The 14445-nt window shown below is 49.0% G+C and overlaps 1 protein-coding gene across 4 annotated transcripts in view; it reads left to right on the top strand.

The window, feature by feature from the left end:
* Positions 1-12301, top strand: part of MTR (5-methyltetrahydrofolate-homocysteine methyltransferase) — a 105988-nt gene extending 93687 nt beyond the window's left edge. For all 4 annotated transcript variants that reach the window (XR_014827827.1, XR_014827826.1, XM_021073435.2 and 1 more), the window contains exons 28-33: positions 507-662; positions 1993-2189; positions 5021-5221; positions 5833-6025; positions 7110-7222; positions 7627-12301. Coding sequence is in view for 2 of the 4 variants with exons in the window: in XM_021073435.2 (XP_020929094.1) it covers positions 507-662; positions 1993-2189; positions 5021-5221; positions 5833-6025; positions 7110-7222; positions 7627-7713 (947 nt within the window). In the remaining 2 variants the exon portion in view is untranslated. The remainder of the gene's footprint in view (positions 1-506; positions 663-1992; positions 2190-5020; positions 5222-5832; positions 6026-7109; positions 7223-7626) is intronic.
* The last annotated feature ends 2144 nt before the right edge of the window (positions 12302-14445 follow it).

Here is a 14445-nt window from a genome sequence, read left to right as displayed (position 1 = left end):
GACTCCCTGTGAGCCCCTCCCCCTGCAGGACCCTGAACTTGATGCCTCATTTCCATGCATTTCCTTTGACTTTATGTTCCTGTGTCTCAGTAGGCAATATAGATTATTGATTCGTTTTTTTAAACTTTGTGTACGTGGCTTATTATATGTGTCTTTCTCCAGTGCTCTTTATTTTGGTACTGTCTTCCTTGGTATAAGTGAATGAACCCAAGTCTGTCTGTTCTCTCAGATGGGGGTGGAAGTGGGGGCAGGGCTGGAAGGGTGGAGGAAGAGTCTCCAAGGGCAGGCGGTGCAGGCAGTCAGCTGCCTGGGAAGAACAGCGTTATTTCAGACGTGCTGCAGGATGACTCCTTCTCCAGGATAATTTCAAGTTCCCCTCTTTGTAAAACAACTCCTACGGGTGACAGGAAGGAGGCCGAGCCTGGGAACCTGCAGAGTGACAAGGAGCAGCCAGGAAGGCCTCTGGGAGGAAGCACCGTGTTGACATCTGTGCTTCTCTCCCGTAGTAAAGCCCACGTTTCTTGGGACTCGGGTCTTTGAAGACTACGACCTGCAGAAGCTGGTGGACTACATTGACTGGAAGCCTTTCTTTGACGTCTGGCAGCTTCGGGGCAAATACCCGAATCGAGGCTTTCCCAAGATATTTAACGACAAAACCATAGGTTAGTTCAGTCGTTCTTCTGCCCTGCTCTGATGCTCCTGACAAGGTCTTGTGCTTGAGAGTAGGTGGTGAGCAGCAGGTCTGGGTGATGCAAGATATAGTTTATTGACGTAGGACGTTGTTTAGCTGCCCAGCTTAGATGCTTTTAAACTGCTGGGTTGGTCCTTGTTTCACTGACTAAATTTGGCATTTTGCTGATCCCTTCTTTAATAAGTGTTTACTGACATTGGCTACATGCTGGGCACTGGCGATAAGCTAAGGCACCGTAATCCTTGCCCTGTGGCACCGCTGGTGGGTGCAGCAGACAGCGGAGGGTGTTTCCCACACAGCAGGCCAAGCTTGTGCCTCAGACCCAAGCCCGGGCTCCTGCAGACACGGGAAGATGGGTTAGACCCTGGATTGGGAGTCTGCTGAGGCTTCCTGGAGGAGGTGGTGTTGGAACTGCTCTTTGCAGATAAAGTGGGAGTTACTGAGGCGAGGACTGGGAACGGGAGGAGGTGATGAAGAAAAGGACATTCCAGGCCCAGGGGACCTGTGAGAAGGCGCAGACATGCGTGCTGATTTGGGGAAGGGCAAGGATTCCATTGTGCCTGGTGGGGGAGGGGGATTTGGGGTGACAGGCTCCTCCGTAGATAAACGGCCAGCCCCACTTCTCCCTTCCAGCCCTGCCCTCAGAGACATGGGGTGCAAACGCTGAGCCCTTCAGAGCACAGAAGGAGGTGCAGGGTGGACCATAGATGTGTGGGATGAGGCCTGTGGAGAGCCTGAGAAGCCGGCCCTCTGCCGCTCCCTGGAGGGGCCCCTGGGGTTCGTGTTAGGATGCTGGCAGGGGTGCAGCCATAGGAAAGGGGTTCTATTGTCACCTGCTCCCAAGTAGGCACAGTGAGCAGGACAGTGGCCCACGTGAAGCCGGCCAAGCCAGGCCTTGACAGAAAGCACTGAAGGCCTGCCTGCCAGGACCCTGGGCTGGGGGCTGCACTTCATTCTCCAGGCTTTCGCATATCCCAGGGGTCACTGCGAGGTCAGGGAGTGTCTGTGCATGGAAGGATTGGCCTGCTTTGTCTCATTCTGTCTGACACTGCCATGGGGAGCAGAGATTTGGCTCTCTGCCTCGTGTTAAATGGAAAATGTAAGTGGCTTGAGTTGACAAAACAGACTGTGAACCCCTCAGCTTCTGCACCTGAGGTTGTGCTAATGACAGACATTGATTTAAAGTGTGTGAGGGGAAAACAAAAAATGATTGAGTGGGGAGTAGTGGTTTTAAAAGAAGCATTCTCTACTGATTATTATTGGCATCTCTAAGTGAATTCTTAACAATATTTTCCTAATAGGTGAAGAGGCCAAAAAAGTCTATGATGATGCCCAAAATATGCTGCAAGAGCTGATCAGTCAGAAGAAGCTCCAGGCCAGGGGTGTGGTTGGGTTCTGGCCGGCGCAAAGTGTCGAGGACGACATTCACCTGTATGCGGAGGGCACAGTACCCCAGGCTGCGGAGCCCATAGCCACCTTTTATGGGCTCAGGCAACAGGTACCCAGGGCGTGTTGACAGCAGACACATTGCTCAACTTTTTGGTTTAAGCACTGAAAATATGTAAATGAAAATGACCTAAGTCTGAGCCTTGTGTAAGCATAGCTCTGCCCAGCCTTGTCCCAAATGCCCTGTCACAGTCCTGAGCCGGAGGCTTTCGTGACAGCAAGAGGGGCCCAGCGGGGCTTTAGAGCTGCTTCCTGGCAGGTTGACAGGTAGAGGAGAAACACTGCTGCTGGAGTTCCCACTGTGGCTCAGTGGGTCGGGAACCTGACTAACACCCATGGGGATACGTGTTCAATCCCTGGCCTCACTCAGTGGGTTAAGGATCCAGCATTGTTGTGAGCTGTGGTGTAGGTCTCAGACATATCTCAGATCCCGCTTGGCTGTGGCTGTGGCTGTGGCTGGCAGCTCTATCTCCGATTCGATCCCTAGCCTGGGAAAAATTTAAAAAAAGAACCACTGCTGCTCCTCAGGAGGTCACCAAAGGTGGGCATTTGCTGGCTCTAGAACACTGGTTTGCGTGCAGGACTGTTGTTGACATAGGCTGGTAGCTCCCTTTCTGGGGAAGACAGGCAGAAAAGACATTCACTAAGTGGCTCCCAGGGACTAGCTGCTTAGTAGGGCGCTTGATGAACCATCTTGTTTAATTTCCACGTAGCCTTAGTCAGGCGGTTTATGTTTCCCCTCTGCAGAGGAGTCATGAAGGCTGGTGGAGAGGGCGCCAAGTTCCACAGCTCCCAGGGGAGGAACCTGTCCACACCCAATGGCTATTCCTTCAGGGCCCTGGCTTCTCCCATGTCATAGAACAGGCTCTTCTCCACGCAGTTCTTTCTTCTGTGCCCGCACTTTTAAAAATGCAAATTCATAAGCATGTCCCTTCAGCTGCTGTTCAGAATGAGCTCTCCTATTCAAGAACTTCGAGAACTCACCAGTCATTATTAAAAGATGGTAGTAAATTCTTGCAAGCTGTTTATATCATTTCAGTCATTGAAAATTGATAGTATTGCTTTTAATCATAACCACTTTGCAATTCATAATGATATTTTAACTGTAACAACATCTGAGGGAATCCTTAAACTTGGGATATTACACTGGGGCAGCTACAACATTGCTCTGTGCACCCATCCTCATTCTTTGTCCCCAGGCCCTGTACACCCTCACTCTGTGCACCCGGGCCCTGTACACCCTCACTCTGTGCACCCGGGCCCTGTACACCCTCACTCCCTGCACCCGGGCTCTGTACACCCTCACTCTGTGCACTCATATTCAACACAGCACGCTAGGGGATTCTAATGTTAAGTTCTAGGCCCTCCTCACTAGGGAATTGGTGACTTTTCTTTTAGAGAAATAACTAAGGTCAGAAACCTCTGCCCTGGCCTGATTTTCCATCCTTCAAGTCCTTTGTCCTCTTAACACCCAACACCATTCTTGTCCAGACAGTCTCTGATGAACTGTATTTGGGTATTTACTATGACTCCTCAAGGTACATGTATTACCTCCCCAGATATTTCTAAGGCTCTCTTCCAGTACACTCTGGAAATTCTGGCTGCAGCAGCTTACTGCTCCGGGAGTTCTATTCTGAGCGGCTCTGAGCGCTGTCTCCTTTGCGGTGCTACGGGTCTCTGTGACCTATTTCCTTGTGGTGTCTGGAAGCTTTGTGTCTCCCTGTGGTTTTTATTAGCCAAGAACAGCTGATGGGCCAAGTACCACTGGAAGGCCATGCCTCCCTGCGTAGCTGGCCCTGAGCTCTGTGACACTTCCACATACCTTGATTAAATACCTTCTCACCTGCAGCCACTTAACCATTTTCTGCCCAGTGTCAATTAGATTGACTTGTTTCCAGAGCTGGCAGTCACATAACCATGAAACTTCTGGGTTGGCCACTCGTGGATTAATTGATCAGTCCCAAGCAGTGCCATATAGTAGTTAAGAGAATTGCTTATGGATCAGACCCATGGGCCTGCCACTGTCTGACCTTGAACCAGCTCCTCAAGCTCTCACTGTGTTGGGTTTCCTGTCTGTCAGGCAGAGCTGATGGTATCACTTACTTTGCAAGGTTGTTGAGAAGATCGAATTAGTCGGTTACAAAGCACCAATACTAGTGCCTGACATATAGTAAGCACTCGGTAAATATTAATTTTTTACTATTTACTACCTTCTCAGCACATATGTATTGATTGTGAAATGTGTATAAGACCTTATTTTTCAGCTTAGCAGCAGGGAAGAGTCAGTCATCAGCTGAAAATGGCAAGTGGGTGAGGGTAGCCACATGCCCTGAGGAGGGGTCCCTGAGCAGATCGGCTGGATTCTTCGTGTGTCCTTAGCCGCCTCCAGACTCACCACCTGGGGCAGGCAGCTCGTGGCCCCGTGTTGCTGACTTTGGCCATTTGTTGAACTGCTTCTGTCAATGCAAAATAGGGGCTCATAAACTTAGCAGACCCCTTTGAACATAACCCTAGGATTTAATGTTGACTTTGAAATGAAAACACTTTTAGAGAAAAAAAATTATGTGAATATTTATGGTTCCAGTTCCCGTAAGAATTCAGTAAATGGTCAGTGTGTGAATGAGCGAGTTAGCTGGTTTCTTGACTGTGTATGTCTTGTCGGATCTTTGTGAAAGTCTCATTCAAATGTGTTTATTCAACACGTATTTACCAAACACTTACTGTATATCAAGCACCCATCTAAGTACTGGGGATGTAACAGTGAACAAGAAGATAGCCCCATTTGAAGCTTGTCTTCATTGGAAGACGCTAGATGGCTGTCCCCCCCACATTGGCGCCCTGTCCATGCTAATGGCCTGCTCCACCCATTCCTTGCGTTTCAAGGCCGAGAAGGACTCTGCCAGCACAGACCCCTACCTCTGCCTCTCGGACTTCATCGCCCCTCTGCACTCGGGCGTCCCCGACTACCTGGGCCTGTTCGCCGTCGCCTGCTTCGGGGTGGAGGAGCTGAGCAAGGCCTATGAGGCAGAGTGTGACGATTACAGCATCATCATGGTCAAGGCGCTGGGGGACCGTCTAGCCGAGGTAGAGCATGATGCCCTGCAGACAGAGGCCAGGGCTGGGAACCGTGCTGGGTGTGTGTGTGTGTGTGTGTGTGTGTGTGTGTGTGTGTGTGAGAGAGAGAGAGAGAGAGAGGCTTACTTTTACAGCACACACTCTTAAATTGTGTGTTTTTGAGTCCCTCTCATGCCTCACCTTTGGGCACAGAGCAGCTTCAGTGACACTGTAGTTGGAATGGCCCATGGAGCCTTGACTTCACTGTCTTGGTTCCAGTGTCCTCCTGAGCTTGCCATGTGACGTTTTCCCAGGAGCTCAAAAAAAGCCACACAGGTTTCAGTTTGTTTCTCGTTCTGGTGCTGGGCTGTCCCATAGACCCCTCACCCTCCTCTGTGGCGTGGGGTGCTGTGGGTCGTGGGGCTGCTCCCTTTTCCTGAGCCTAATGGAGGAGCCGGTGCTGCCCTGGGCCTGGTTTAAAAGGACCCTCAGAGCCCAGGCCGAGGCCACCACTGAGCAGCAGCGCAGCTGATGACCCTGCAGACGAGTTGAGGCCCCAGCCCTGGGCCCTGGGGAGGCCTGTGAGGCTTGGATGAGGGGGGGTACTCCTACCTGGCCTGAGCTGTGTGTCTGGGCCCCAGGCCTTCGCTGAGGAGCTGCACGAGAGGGTGCGCAAGGAGCTGTGGGGCTACTGTGGCGGCGAGCAGCTGGCCGTGGCTGACCTTCGGAGGCTGCGCTTTGAGGGCATCCGGCCGGCGCCCGGCTACCCCAGCCAGCCCGACCACACCGAGAAGCTGACCATGTGGAAGCTCGCAGACGTGGAGCGGCTCACAGGTCAGTGTGGGCCAGCGCCCCTTTCCTGGGCAGCGTGATGCCATGGAGGGTCGATCCCCAGTCCCATCCCCTCTCTGCCGGAAGCCTGTGCTGCTCCTTCGCCTCCAGGTTCCTGAATGGTGGTCTCAGGTCCCCATTTTCAGGTTTCTGAGCTTTTGTGATTTTCTCTTCACCTACAGCGGATGGCAGGCAGCTTCTCTGCCTGTCTCCTGCCCCGTCGTCCCCTTACAGGTGTGTTCCTGTTTTCAGTCTCCCCACCTGTGACCTTTGTCACTGTTAGTAACACATTTCACGTTGCCCTCTGCCTCCACTGCTTCCAGGAGGGTCTCTGGACGTTGTCTCCCAGAAGTCCCACCCATCTTCACTCTGCCTCCCTTCCCTCTTTCCTTCTGCACGTTAACTGCTTTCAGTGGTGTCCATCAAAAGCATGCTGTCTGCACGGAAGAGATTAGAGGAATGTAGGTTGATGTGAGGAGCTGTGAGGCTGTGTTGGATCTGGGCTGGCAGGAACGGCATGGATTCAGAACTCGGGGAATGTGCACTGAGCCCCAAGCTGACCGGGAGATCGTTGGCAGAGCACTTAAGCTGTATTTTTATGCTGCTGTTCCTCAGCCATAAGATGAATGGTGTAGACATGAAGGCCTGGATGCTCCCTGGAGTTCTGAGCCCCTAGGAAGGATCTGTTCTTCCTCAGCTCTGTGTGGGCTTTTTCTCAGTGGGGCCCAGCCGTCGGTCACCACAGGGACCTTGGCCCTGCAGGTGGTACTCTCATCTCCAGGCTGGCGGGCGCACCTTGTCTGAGCAGGCCCAGGTCCAGCCTCCCTGACTGAATGTGGAAGTGGGGACAGGAGTACAAAGTCTTGTGCAGGCCCCTCCCCTGGCTCACAGGACAGCTGCGCGTCCTCTATGTGTTCATCACCTTGGGAGGAATTTGCTGGACTGCTCTGCTCACGCCCTCAATCCTGTGTCCTGTGTCTAGCGAGAAGGCACGCATTCACTTTCATTCACTGCAAACAAGTCTGCTGAGCGTCGGCCTGTCCCAGCACTGAGTGAATAATGGGTGTTCCCTGTGTTGCTCTCCCAGGCATTAGGCTGACAGAGTCGCTGGCGATGGCTCCTGCTTCAGCAGTGTCCGGCCTTTACTTCTCCAATGTGAAGTCCAAGTACTTTGCCGTGGGGAAAATTTCCAAGGATCAGGTGAGTTAGCTGTATGATTGCATGTGGCCTCCTAGATGCCTGTCTTGTTTTCAGTGGAACTGTGAAACCTCTCTTATTTTACATGTGAATGAGAATATGATGAGAGGGGAAAGATGAAGAAATTTACCTCAGTTAATGTCTGGATTTGATTTCAACTCATTACCCCAATTCTAGCCCTCCCATCTGCACACACACATGCACAGATAATTTGCTACATGATGTTTTTCTGCCCAGAGAATAAGGCATCTTGGTGAGTAGGTAAATATCTGTCTCCATCTAACTCAGTGGATTACTATTAAAACAAGACATGGAAGGTACTTAATGTTTCCCGGCAAATTCTGTGGAAAATTTACTTCAAAAGTCTTATCATTTTGGTTGAATAAACTGCTTTTAATCTTTTGCAGATTGAGGATTATGCTTTGAGGAAGAACATGACTGTGGCCGAGGTTGAGAAGTGGCTTGGACCCATTTTGGGATATGATACAGACTAACTTCTTTTTTTTTCTTTTTTCCAACCTTGTCTGTGCTTGATGCTCCCTGAGGAAATAAGAGTCCAAAGTGCCTTAACAAGAGTGGTGCAGCAGCTGCAGGCCGGTCTGCACCTGATTGACCTTTACCCCCTGCCCGCTCACGGACGTTTGCCAGAAGCTTGTAGAGGAGCAGAGTCTCTCCACGGTTCTTGGAAAACAAGCTGCTGTTTTTCAAGGACCTTTAAATGCAGAACAGCGAGCAGGACTCCAGGGGTGTTCCTGGTCCCTCAGGAATGGGATAAAGCCTGAGATAGATAATTTTGCATTTCAAAGCAGGTCAACTTGCTGTCTTCATTTTTATCCTGGACCTAGGAGGCCAGGTATTCCTTTTCTTCTCTCTCTCTCTCTCTCTCTCTCACTCTCTCTCAGAAAAGCCTGCAAGTTAGTTGAATAGAGAAATGTGATCCTGTGGCCAAGCGATGCCAGGAGCAATGGGGCATTTTCCTGTGGGTGGTTAGAGCTGTTACTCTGCCCGGGAAGGCAGCATCACGCTGCTGTCTCCCAAGATCTCATTTTCTGAAGCCTTGGTTAGACGCTTATAGATGTCCCTGTGGCAAAGGGCACGCTCCCCACAGGCCTGTCAGAAGCGCTCAGGCTGCTTCCCCCTGCGGGGTCAAATACAGTAATGTTCTCCAAGGCTTTTGTCCTCTGATTTCACATTCCCTCGCCCTCAGGGAGGAAGGAGGTGGCAGAGAGAGTGGCCGCGAAGGATAGTTAACATCTCGGGGTTGTTTTCCAGAACTGAGCAGCTCTCGGCGAAGCTGCGTGGCCCGAGTGGACGGGTGAACAGTAACATTCCACTCAGCTCTTTCCTCTCTGTGCTGACCCAGTGCCAGCCTCACATGGCCTAGGAGCAGCACATGGATTCAGTCACGATTGTTGCAGGAAATGGTTAAGAGCATGGGCTTTGAAGTCACTCAGACCCAGGTTCAAGTTCAGCTGTGCCATGACAGAGGCAGTTTCTTAAGCTCTCCAATGCAATTTTCTCATCTATGAAATGGAGGCAGCGATACCAGTTCCTGGCTCGTAGGCCTGAGGTGATGCTCGAAATGCAGGAAACACGGGGTCTAGGTGCAATGCAGGCATCATAGACGACAGCATCTGGAGAGCTCAGCATAGAGCAGATGCTCGTAGAAACGGGGCAAAGCCTGATGGAAGTGAAAGATCTGGGGGATGCACATGGGGAGAGAGGACTGCGTTTACTAGGCACCCTTTCTGGAAGGAGAGCCCCTCTGAGCAGGGACTGGAGCGTGAAGCTCCCATCAGTGTGATCGGCATCATTAACCCTCATTTTCTGGGAGACAGTCCCCTCACATGGGACATGGGGTGGCTTTGCCCCAGAGCAGTTATAGCAGGTGTACACTCAGGTGCATTGCAGGCAAAAGGGGAAAAATACTTAGGGAATGCCGGTCCTACATAACTGCAGCATATGCATGTTTGCCTGCAGAGCAACACCCCTGCAGGCGTCTCTTGCCCTTAAAGTGAAGCAACTGTATGCCTTTTTTTTTTTTTATGTATTTTATTTTATTTTATTTTATTTTCCCACTGTACAGCAAGGGGATCAAGTTATCCTTACATGTTGTATGCCTTCTTTAGGTACATTCACTCTGTGCTATTTTGAGAATGGGACTTCGTTTCCTAAGATGCTCACTTGGAGGACTTATTTTCTGTTGGTATGTTATTGTAGGCCTTGGTGCATTCTTCTGTGAGAAAGAATAACCCCCTCCAAACACTTTAACATATTTTATCTGAATTAGAGTTGCTACGAGCCTCCCAATCTCATTAAATATTTATCATACCTTTTCTGAACTAGTTATGTGATGGAATGGCTTTCTCAAAAGTACTGTCGATGTAATCATGATGGATGCCTTTTATCTAAAGACAAAAACAACCTGTGTAAGTTCAAGGGCCCATGTGTTCATTAAAGAATATAGACGGTAATTCAAAAACCCCTCCATGGGTTTGTGTCAGGTTGACCTCAAAGGCAAGAAGGTGAGCTTTCCCCACCCGGGTCGTCCCTGTGCCTCTACCTGCGTGACCAGAGCCTCACCTTGTCATCAACATCTGTGGCTGCCCCATCACTCATCATGTCCCTCGGGGAGCCCTTATTTATTTTCTAAAGGAGCTCTTATTTGAAATCAGCTGCTTGCTCTGCTGTGTGTAGTGAGGAGGCGGGCATGTGGGATGATGGTTGAGATCAGGTTTTGTAACAGCCCGTTTCTCCTTTGAGATGTTCTGCCACCAGCCTCCCTCCATCCACAGCTGAGCTCATTTAGAGAATAGTTGACCTTCTTTCTATTTCTCTCAGGCACGTCCTCAGCAAACAACTGAGTTCTGCTCTGTGCTAAACACTGTCTCCCATTCTCTCCTTAACTCGGTGAAGTCAGATTTTTTAACCCATCTCTTCTGTCATAAATGACCTCTTAACTTTAGATCCAGTAGCCTTCCCAATGATTTTTCTTCTCTCTGGGTTTGGACAATATTGACCACTTCTTCAAAACTCTCCTAACCCTAACCCTTTGACTTCACTTAGCAGTCTCTGTCTCTTAGAATTTCTTAGCTATATTCATGGTTTTCTCCTCCTTTGCTCCTTTAAATCCCGGTCCTCAAGAGCCTGACACTAGCTCCCTTCTTAGTTACATAGTTTCCGTGGGCAGTTACATCCAACTGTTATTTCCATCCAAGCCCCTCTGTCCTGAAGCGTATAGCATAGCAAATCCAACAGCCTCTTCTAGGAGGACATACCAGCATCTCAGACCCAGTGTGTCTCAAACCAGCATCATCTTATTCTCAAAGGCTTGATATATTCACTAATGAAGAACTGCGCCACCTCAGACTTGCCCCATATCATCCTTTTCTTGGACTATTGAAGTTATCTTAAAAAATGCGCATAAAGGACACACTTATCCTACTTTTAGTTGGGAAGGTAGCAGAGATGTTTGAAGCAGGCAGTGGTTTGGTTAAGGCCTGATTTGGGACTTGAAGGATGAAGATGAAGAAGGAAGATAGAAGCAAATGAAGAACTGTCTTTGTTCATGAATTTCGAAGGTTGTAAGGGCATCAGATCTCCCCAAAATGATCTCTAGATTCAGTGCCATTGCCAGCAGAGGTTCTGTTGAATGTGACAAGCAGATATTTAAATGTATATGGAATGACAGAGGACTAGGAGGACTGAACGCTTCTAAATATGATGAAGAGGTGAGGGGAGCTTACAAGACAGTGTTGCTGTAGAGTTTGTGGTGTGTGTGGTGCAGAGGTAGGCATTCTGAGGAGTGTAATGAAATAAGAGCCTGGAAAAGAACCCCTGCATGTATGCTGACCTTTGAGATGTGATGAGGTGCCACAGAAGACCAGTGGGAACAGAAAGCGTGACTCTGAGGTGTTCTAGAACAGCCATTATCCGTATGGAAAAAGTGAAATTTGATTTCTGCCTCACAACTAACCTAACAATTGCAAGTACATTAAGATCTTAATTACAAAAAGCAAATATTAAGTGTTTGCATATAAAAATCTTAGAGCAGGAAAGAGTCTTCTCTTGAGACATAAAGTGCCAATCATAAAGATATTAAATCAAGTATGTTAAAACCAGGACTTAGTTTAAGCTAATAAACAACTTAATGTAGTGAAAAGACAAATCAAGACTGATATTTACAATACAGTTAACTATCAAAGGTTAGTAGAATTTATGGAGAGTCCCTGTTTTTAAAAAGAGAAAAATAAAAAGACCTGAAAAGGCATTTCACAGAGGAAATACATAGGGCTTATAAATAAGTAGAAACGTTGGAGATGAGAATTAAGACCACAATGAGCTTGCATTTTATATCCTGAAGATTTGTAAAGTTGAGTTTGGTGCTACCTTGTGCTGATGAAGATCTGTGTAATTGTGTGGGTGTGTGACCAGGCGCCTCTGCTTTAGGAAACAGTCACAAAGGCAGACATTTGCTGTTTTAGGATCTGGACCACGGCTCCAATTCCCATTGTGTCTCCAGTAAACTCTTGGGTCATAGTAGCATCTTCATAGTAGTTAATTACTGGAAACACTGAAAGGTCTCTCTGTCTCCAGGAGAACGGGTGAGTTAATCAGGTGTATTCAGAGTGAGGGGTTTACTCAGTAGTGAAAATGAGTGAACTGCAGCTACACTCAACAATAAGAAGGAATCTCTGAAAAATGTTAAAGAAAAAGCAAGTCCCAGGATATAGTTGAGACTATTTTTTTTTTCAGATCAAAACCAAAGGGTATATCATCTCAGCATACATAAATGGTGAAACTTTGCTGTTTTTGTTTGTTTGTTTGTTTTTTTAAAGTAAACCAAAATTTAGCCTGCTAATTACCTCTTAGGGAGATGGAGTGGATAACAGAGGGACACGTAGGTAGATGCAGGTTCTTGGTAGCGGTCTAGTTCTTGTTGGCTTGTAGGGTAGGTTTACGGTTTATTGTATCATGCTTTATAGCTAATATGTACTATAGACTTCTGTATGTATTAAATATGTTGTCTTTAATGTATTAAATATAAAAATAATAAAGGAAAAGTGAAATAGTATGCAAAAATCTGAGATGGTGATTTTGTAGATACTGTTTTGTATGTGTTAAGTATACTCTTTTTCCCCCCCTTTTTAGGGCCGCACCTACAGCGTATGGAAGTTCAGGCTGGGGGTCAAATTGGAGCTGCAGCCACCAGCCTACACCACAGCTGCGTCTGTGACCCACACCATAGCTTACGGCAACGCTGGGTCCTCAGCTTACTGATCGAGACCAAGGATTGAACCGACATCCTCATGGATACTTGTTGGGTTCTTAACCAGCAGAACCAAAACGGGAACTCCTCAAGTGTACATTTTAATGAAAGGAAGGACATTTCGGCTAGAGTGCACAGCCACGTGAGATGGGGCAGAGAGCAGGCATCTGGGGTCCTGAGGCCAGAGCCACGCGTGAGTCCAGACACAGGGTTTTGGTGAGTAATGGCTGGTGGCACCCTTGGCCAACGTGGAGAATGTGAAGAGGAGGAGGAGAGAAGAATTCTGGGCAGATTTGATGTGACTGAATAAGACACTTGGATATCAGACTTTGGAATTTGGGAAGATGGCATTAGAACTGGGAGGCCTGAGCGTGGAGGCAGAGGTGCGGATGGCCCACATCTGGAGAATGTGGCGAGGAGAAGGGACTTGATTTCAGGACCAGGGCACGGGGAGGAGGGGCCCTGCAGGCAGTGCCGTGTCAGGGGAGGCAAAGGAAGCGGGGTGTCCAGGCCTGACCAAAGGTCTGGGAAGGGGACCCTGTCACGGGTCACCCTCATTAGAGCAGTCTCAGGGGGTTGGAGGACTACAGGCACACTGGTAGATTGAAGATGATGGGAGGCGAGGAAGGTTACTTGGTTACTTTCAGAAGATTGGATGGGAAGGTAGAAGTGAGTTTTTAAAAAAGGCCTTTATGCTGAGGGGTAAGTACCAGTTAAGAGGGTTGCAGATAGTGCCAAAAGTAATTTTTCTTTTGTCTTTCTAGGGCCGCACCCAGGGCATATGGAGGTTCCCAGGTTAGGGGTTGAATCAGAGCTGCAGCTGCCAGCCTACGCCAGAGCCACAGCAATGCCAGATCCCAACCATATCTGTGACCTACACCACAGCTCACGGCAACACCAGATCCTTACTTAATCCACCAAGTGAGGCCAGGGATTGAACCTGTGTCCTAATGAATACTAGTCTGGTTTGTGACCATTGATCCACGACATGAAATCCCAATTTTTGTTCAGTGTCTTTTAACCTCACCTCCAGAGAGACTGGACTTCGTCTACCCATCACCAACATTATAAACCCGGGGAGCCCCAGTTTTCCTCACTATTCACACCTACTTCGTTCTCACACCCAGACAATTTACACACTAAAAATCCTGGCTGTTTCAGGGTCTTGTCGTTTCTGCTCTGGTCCCCTCCTCTGCCACAGTCTCTGGGTTAGTCCCCTGCCTTCTAAGCTGGAGGAGTGAGATCCCTGAACCTTTATGCTCACTCCAGTCCTGCCTAAATTAGCACCTAGGATATGCCTGACATCCTTGGACTCAGACTGTGCAAATCCTTCCCAGGCTTCCCTGCCTTCCTGGCCTGACCCTGTTCCGCACTTTCCAGAGGCCCTGACCTGCCACTGTTTCCCTGCGTGCCCCAAAGGAAGTGTCTGCTTGCATTGTCCTTTCTACCCTCTGGCTTCAGGAAGGCCTCCCACTCCTCTCCCCCTCCCCACCCCAAAGCTTTGAAGTGGCCCTTTCTTACCTCCTAGGCAGGTCTCACCAAGCTTCCACGGTGACACAGTGATCCATTTCCCCATTAGACTGTGACCCTTGGGGGCAGGTTTGGAATCTCGTTCATCTTGTGGTATTGAAAATAGCTCTTGGTTCATGATAGGTGCTCAGGAATGTTGGCTTGAAGGGGTGGATGAGCAGATCTTTCTGGGAGGACAGTGGTTTGCAGGGAGAGCAGACCAACACTCAGAAGCCCTGGCGCCTGACTCGGCACCTGCCATCTGGTCTGTATGCATCTTTTACATGAGCAGAGGGGGAAGCTGTGATGACTTTCTCTTGCTTAGAAGGAGATGGGCAGGGAAGCCCTAGCACCCTCCACACCCATCTGCATGGGTTTTTTTGTTTTGTTTTTTAACTGCGCATGAAGACAGCACCCTGACAGCCTGTAGAGGAACCACCTCACTAGT

Source organism: Sus scrofa, chromosome 14 (assembly GCF_054392235.1).
Source record: "Sus scrofa isolate SSC_HxYL_T2T_F1_AM1 chromosome 14, Sscrofa_HxYL_maternal_Yorkshire_Landrace_v2.0, whole genome shotgun sequence".
In the NCBI taxonomy this organism is placed as follows: Eukaryota; Metazoa; Chordata; class Mammalia; order Artiodactyla; family Suidae; genus Sus; species Sus scrofa.
Note: the sequence above shows the minus strand (reverse complement) of the source record. Positions and strands in the feature narration are given on the sequence as shown.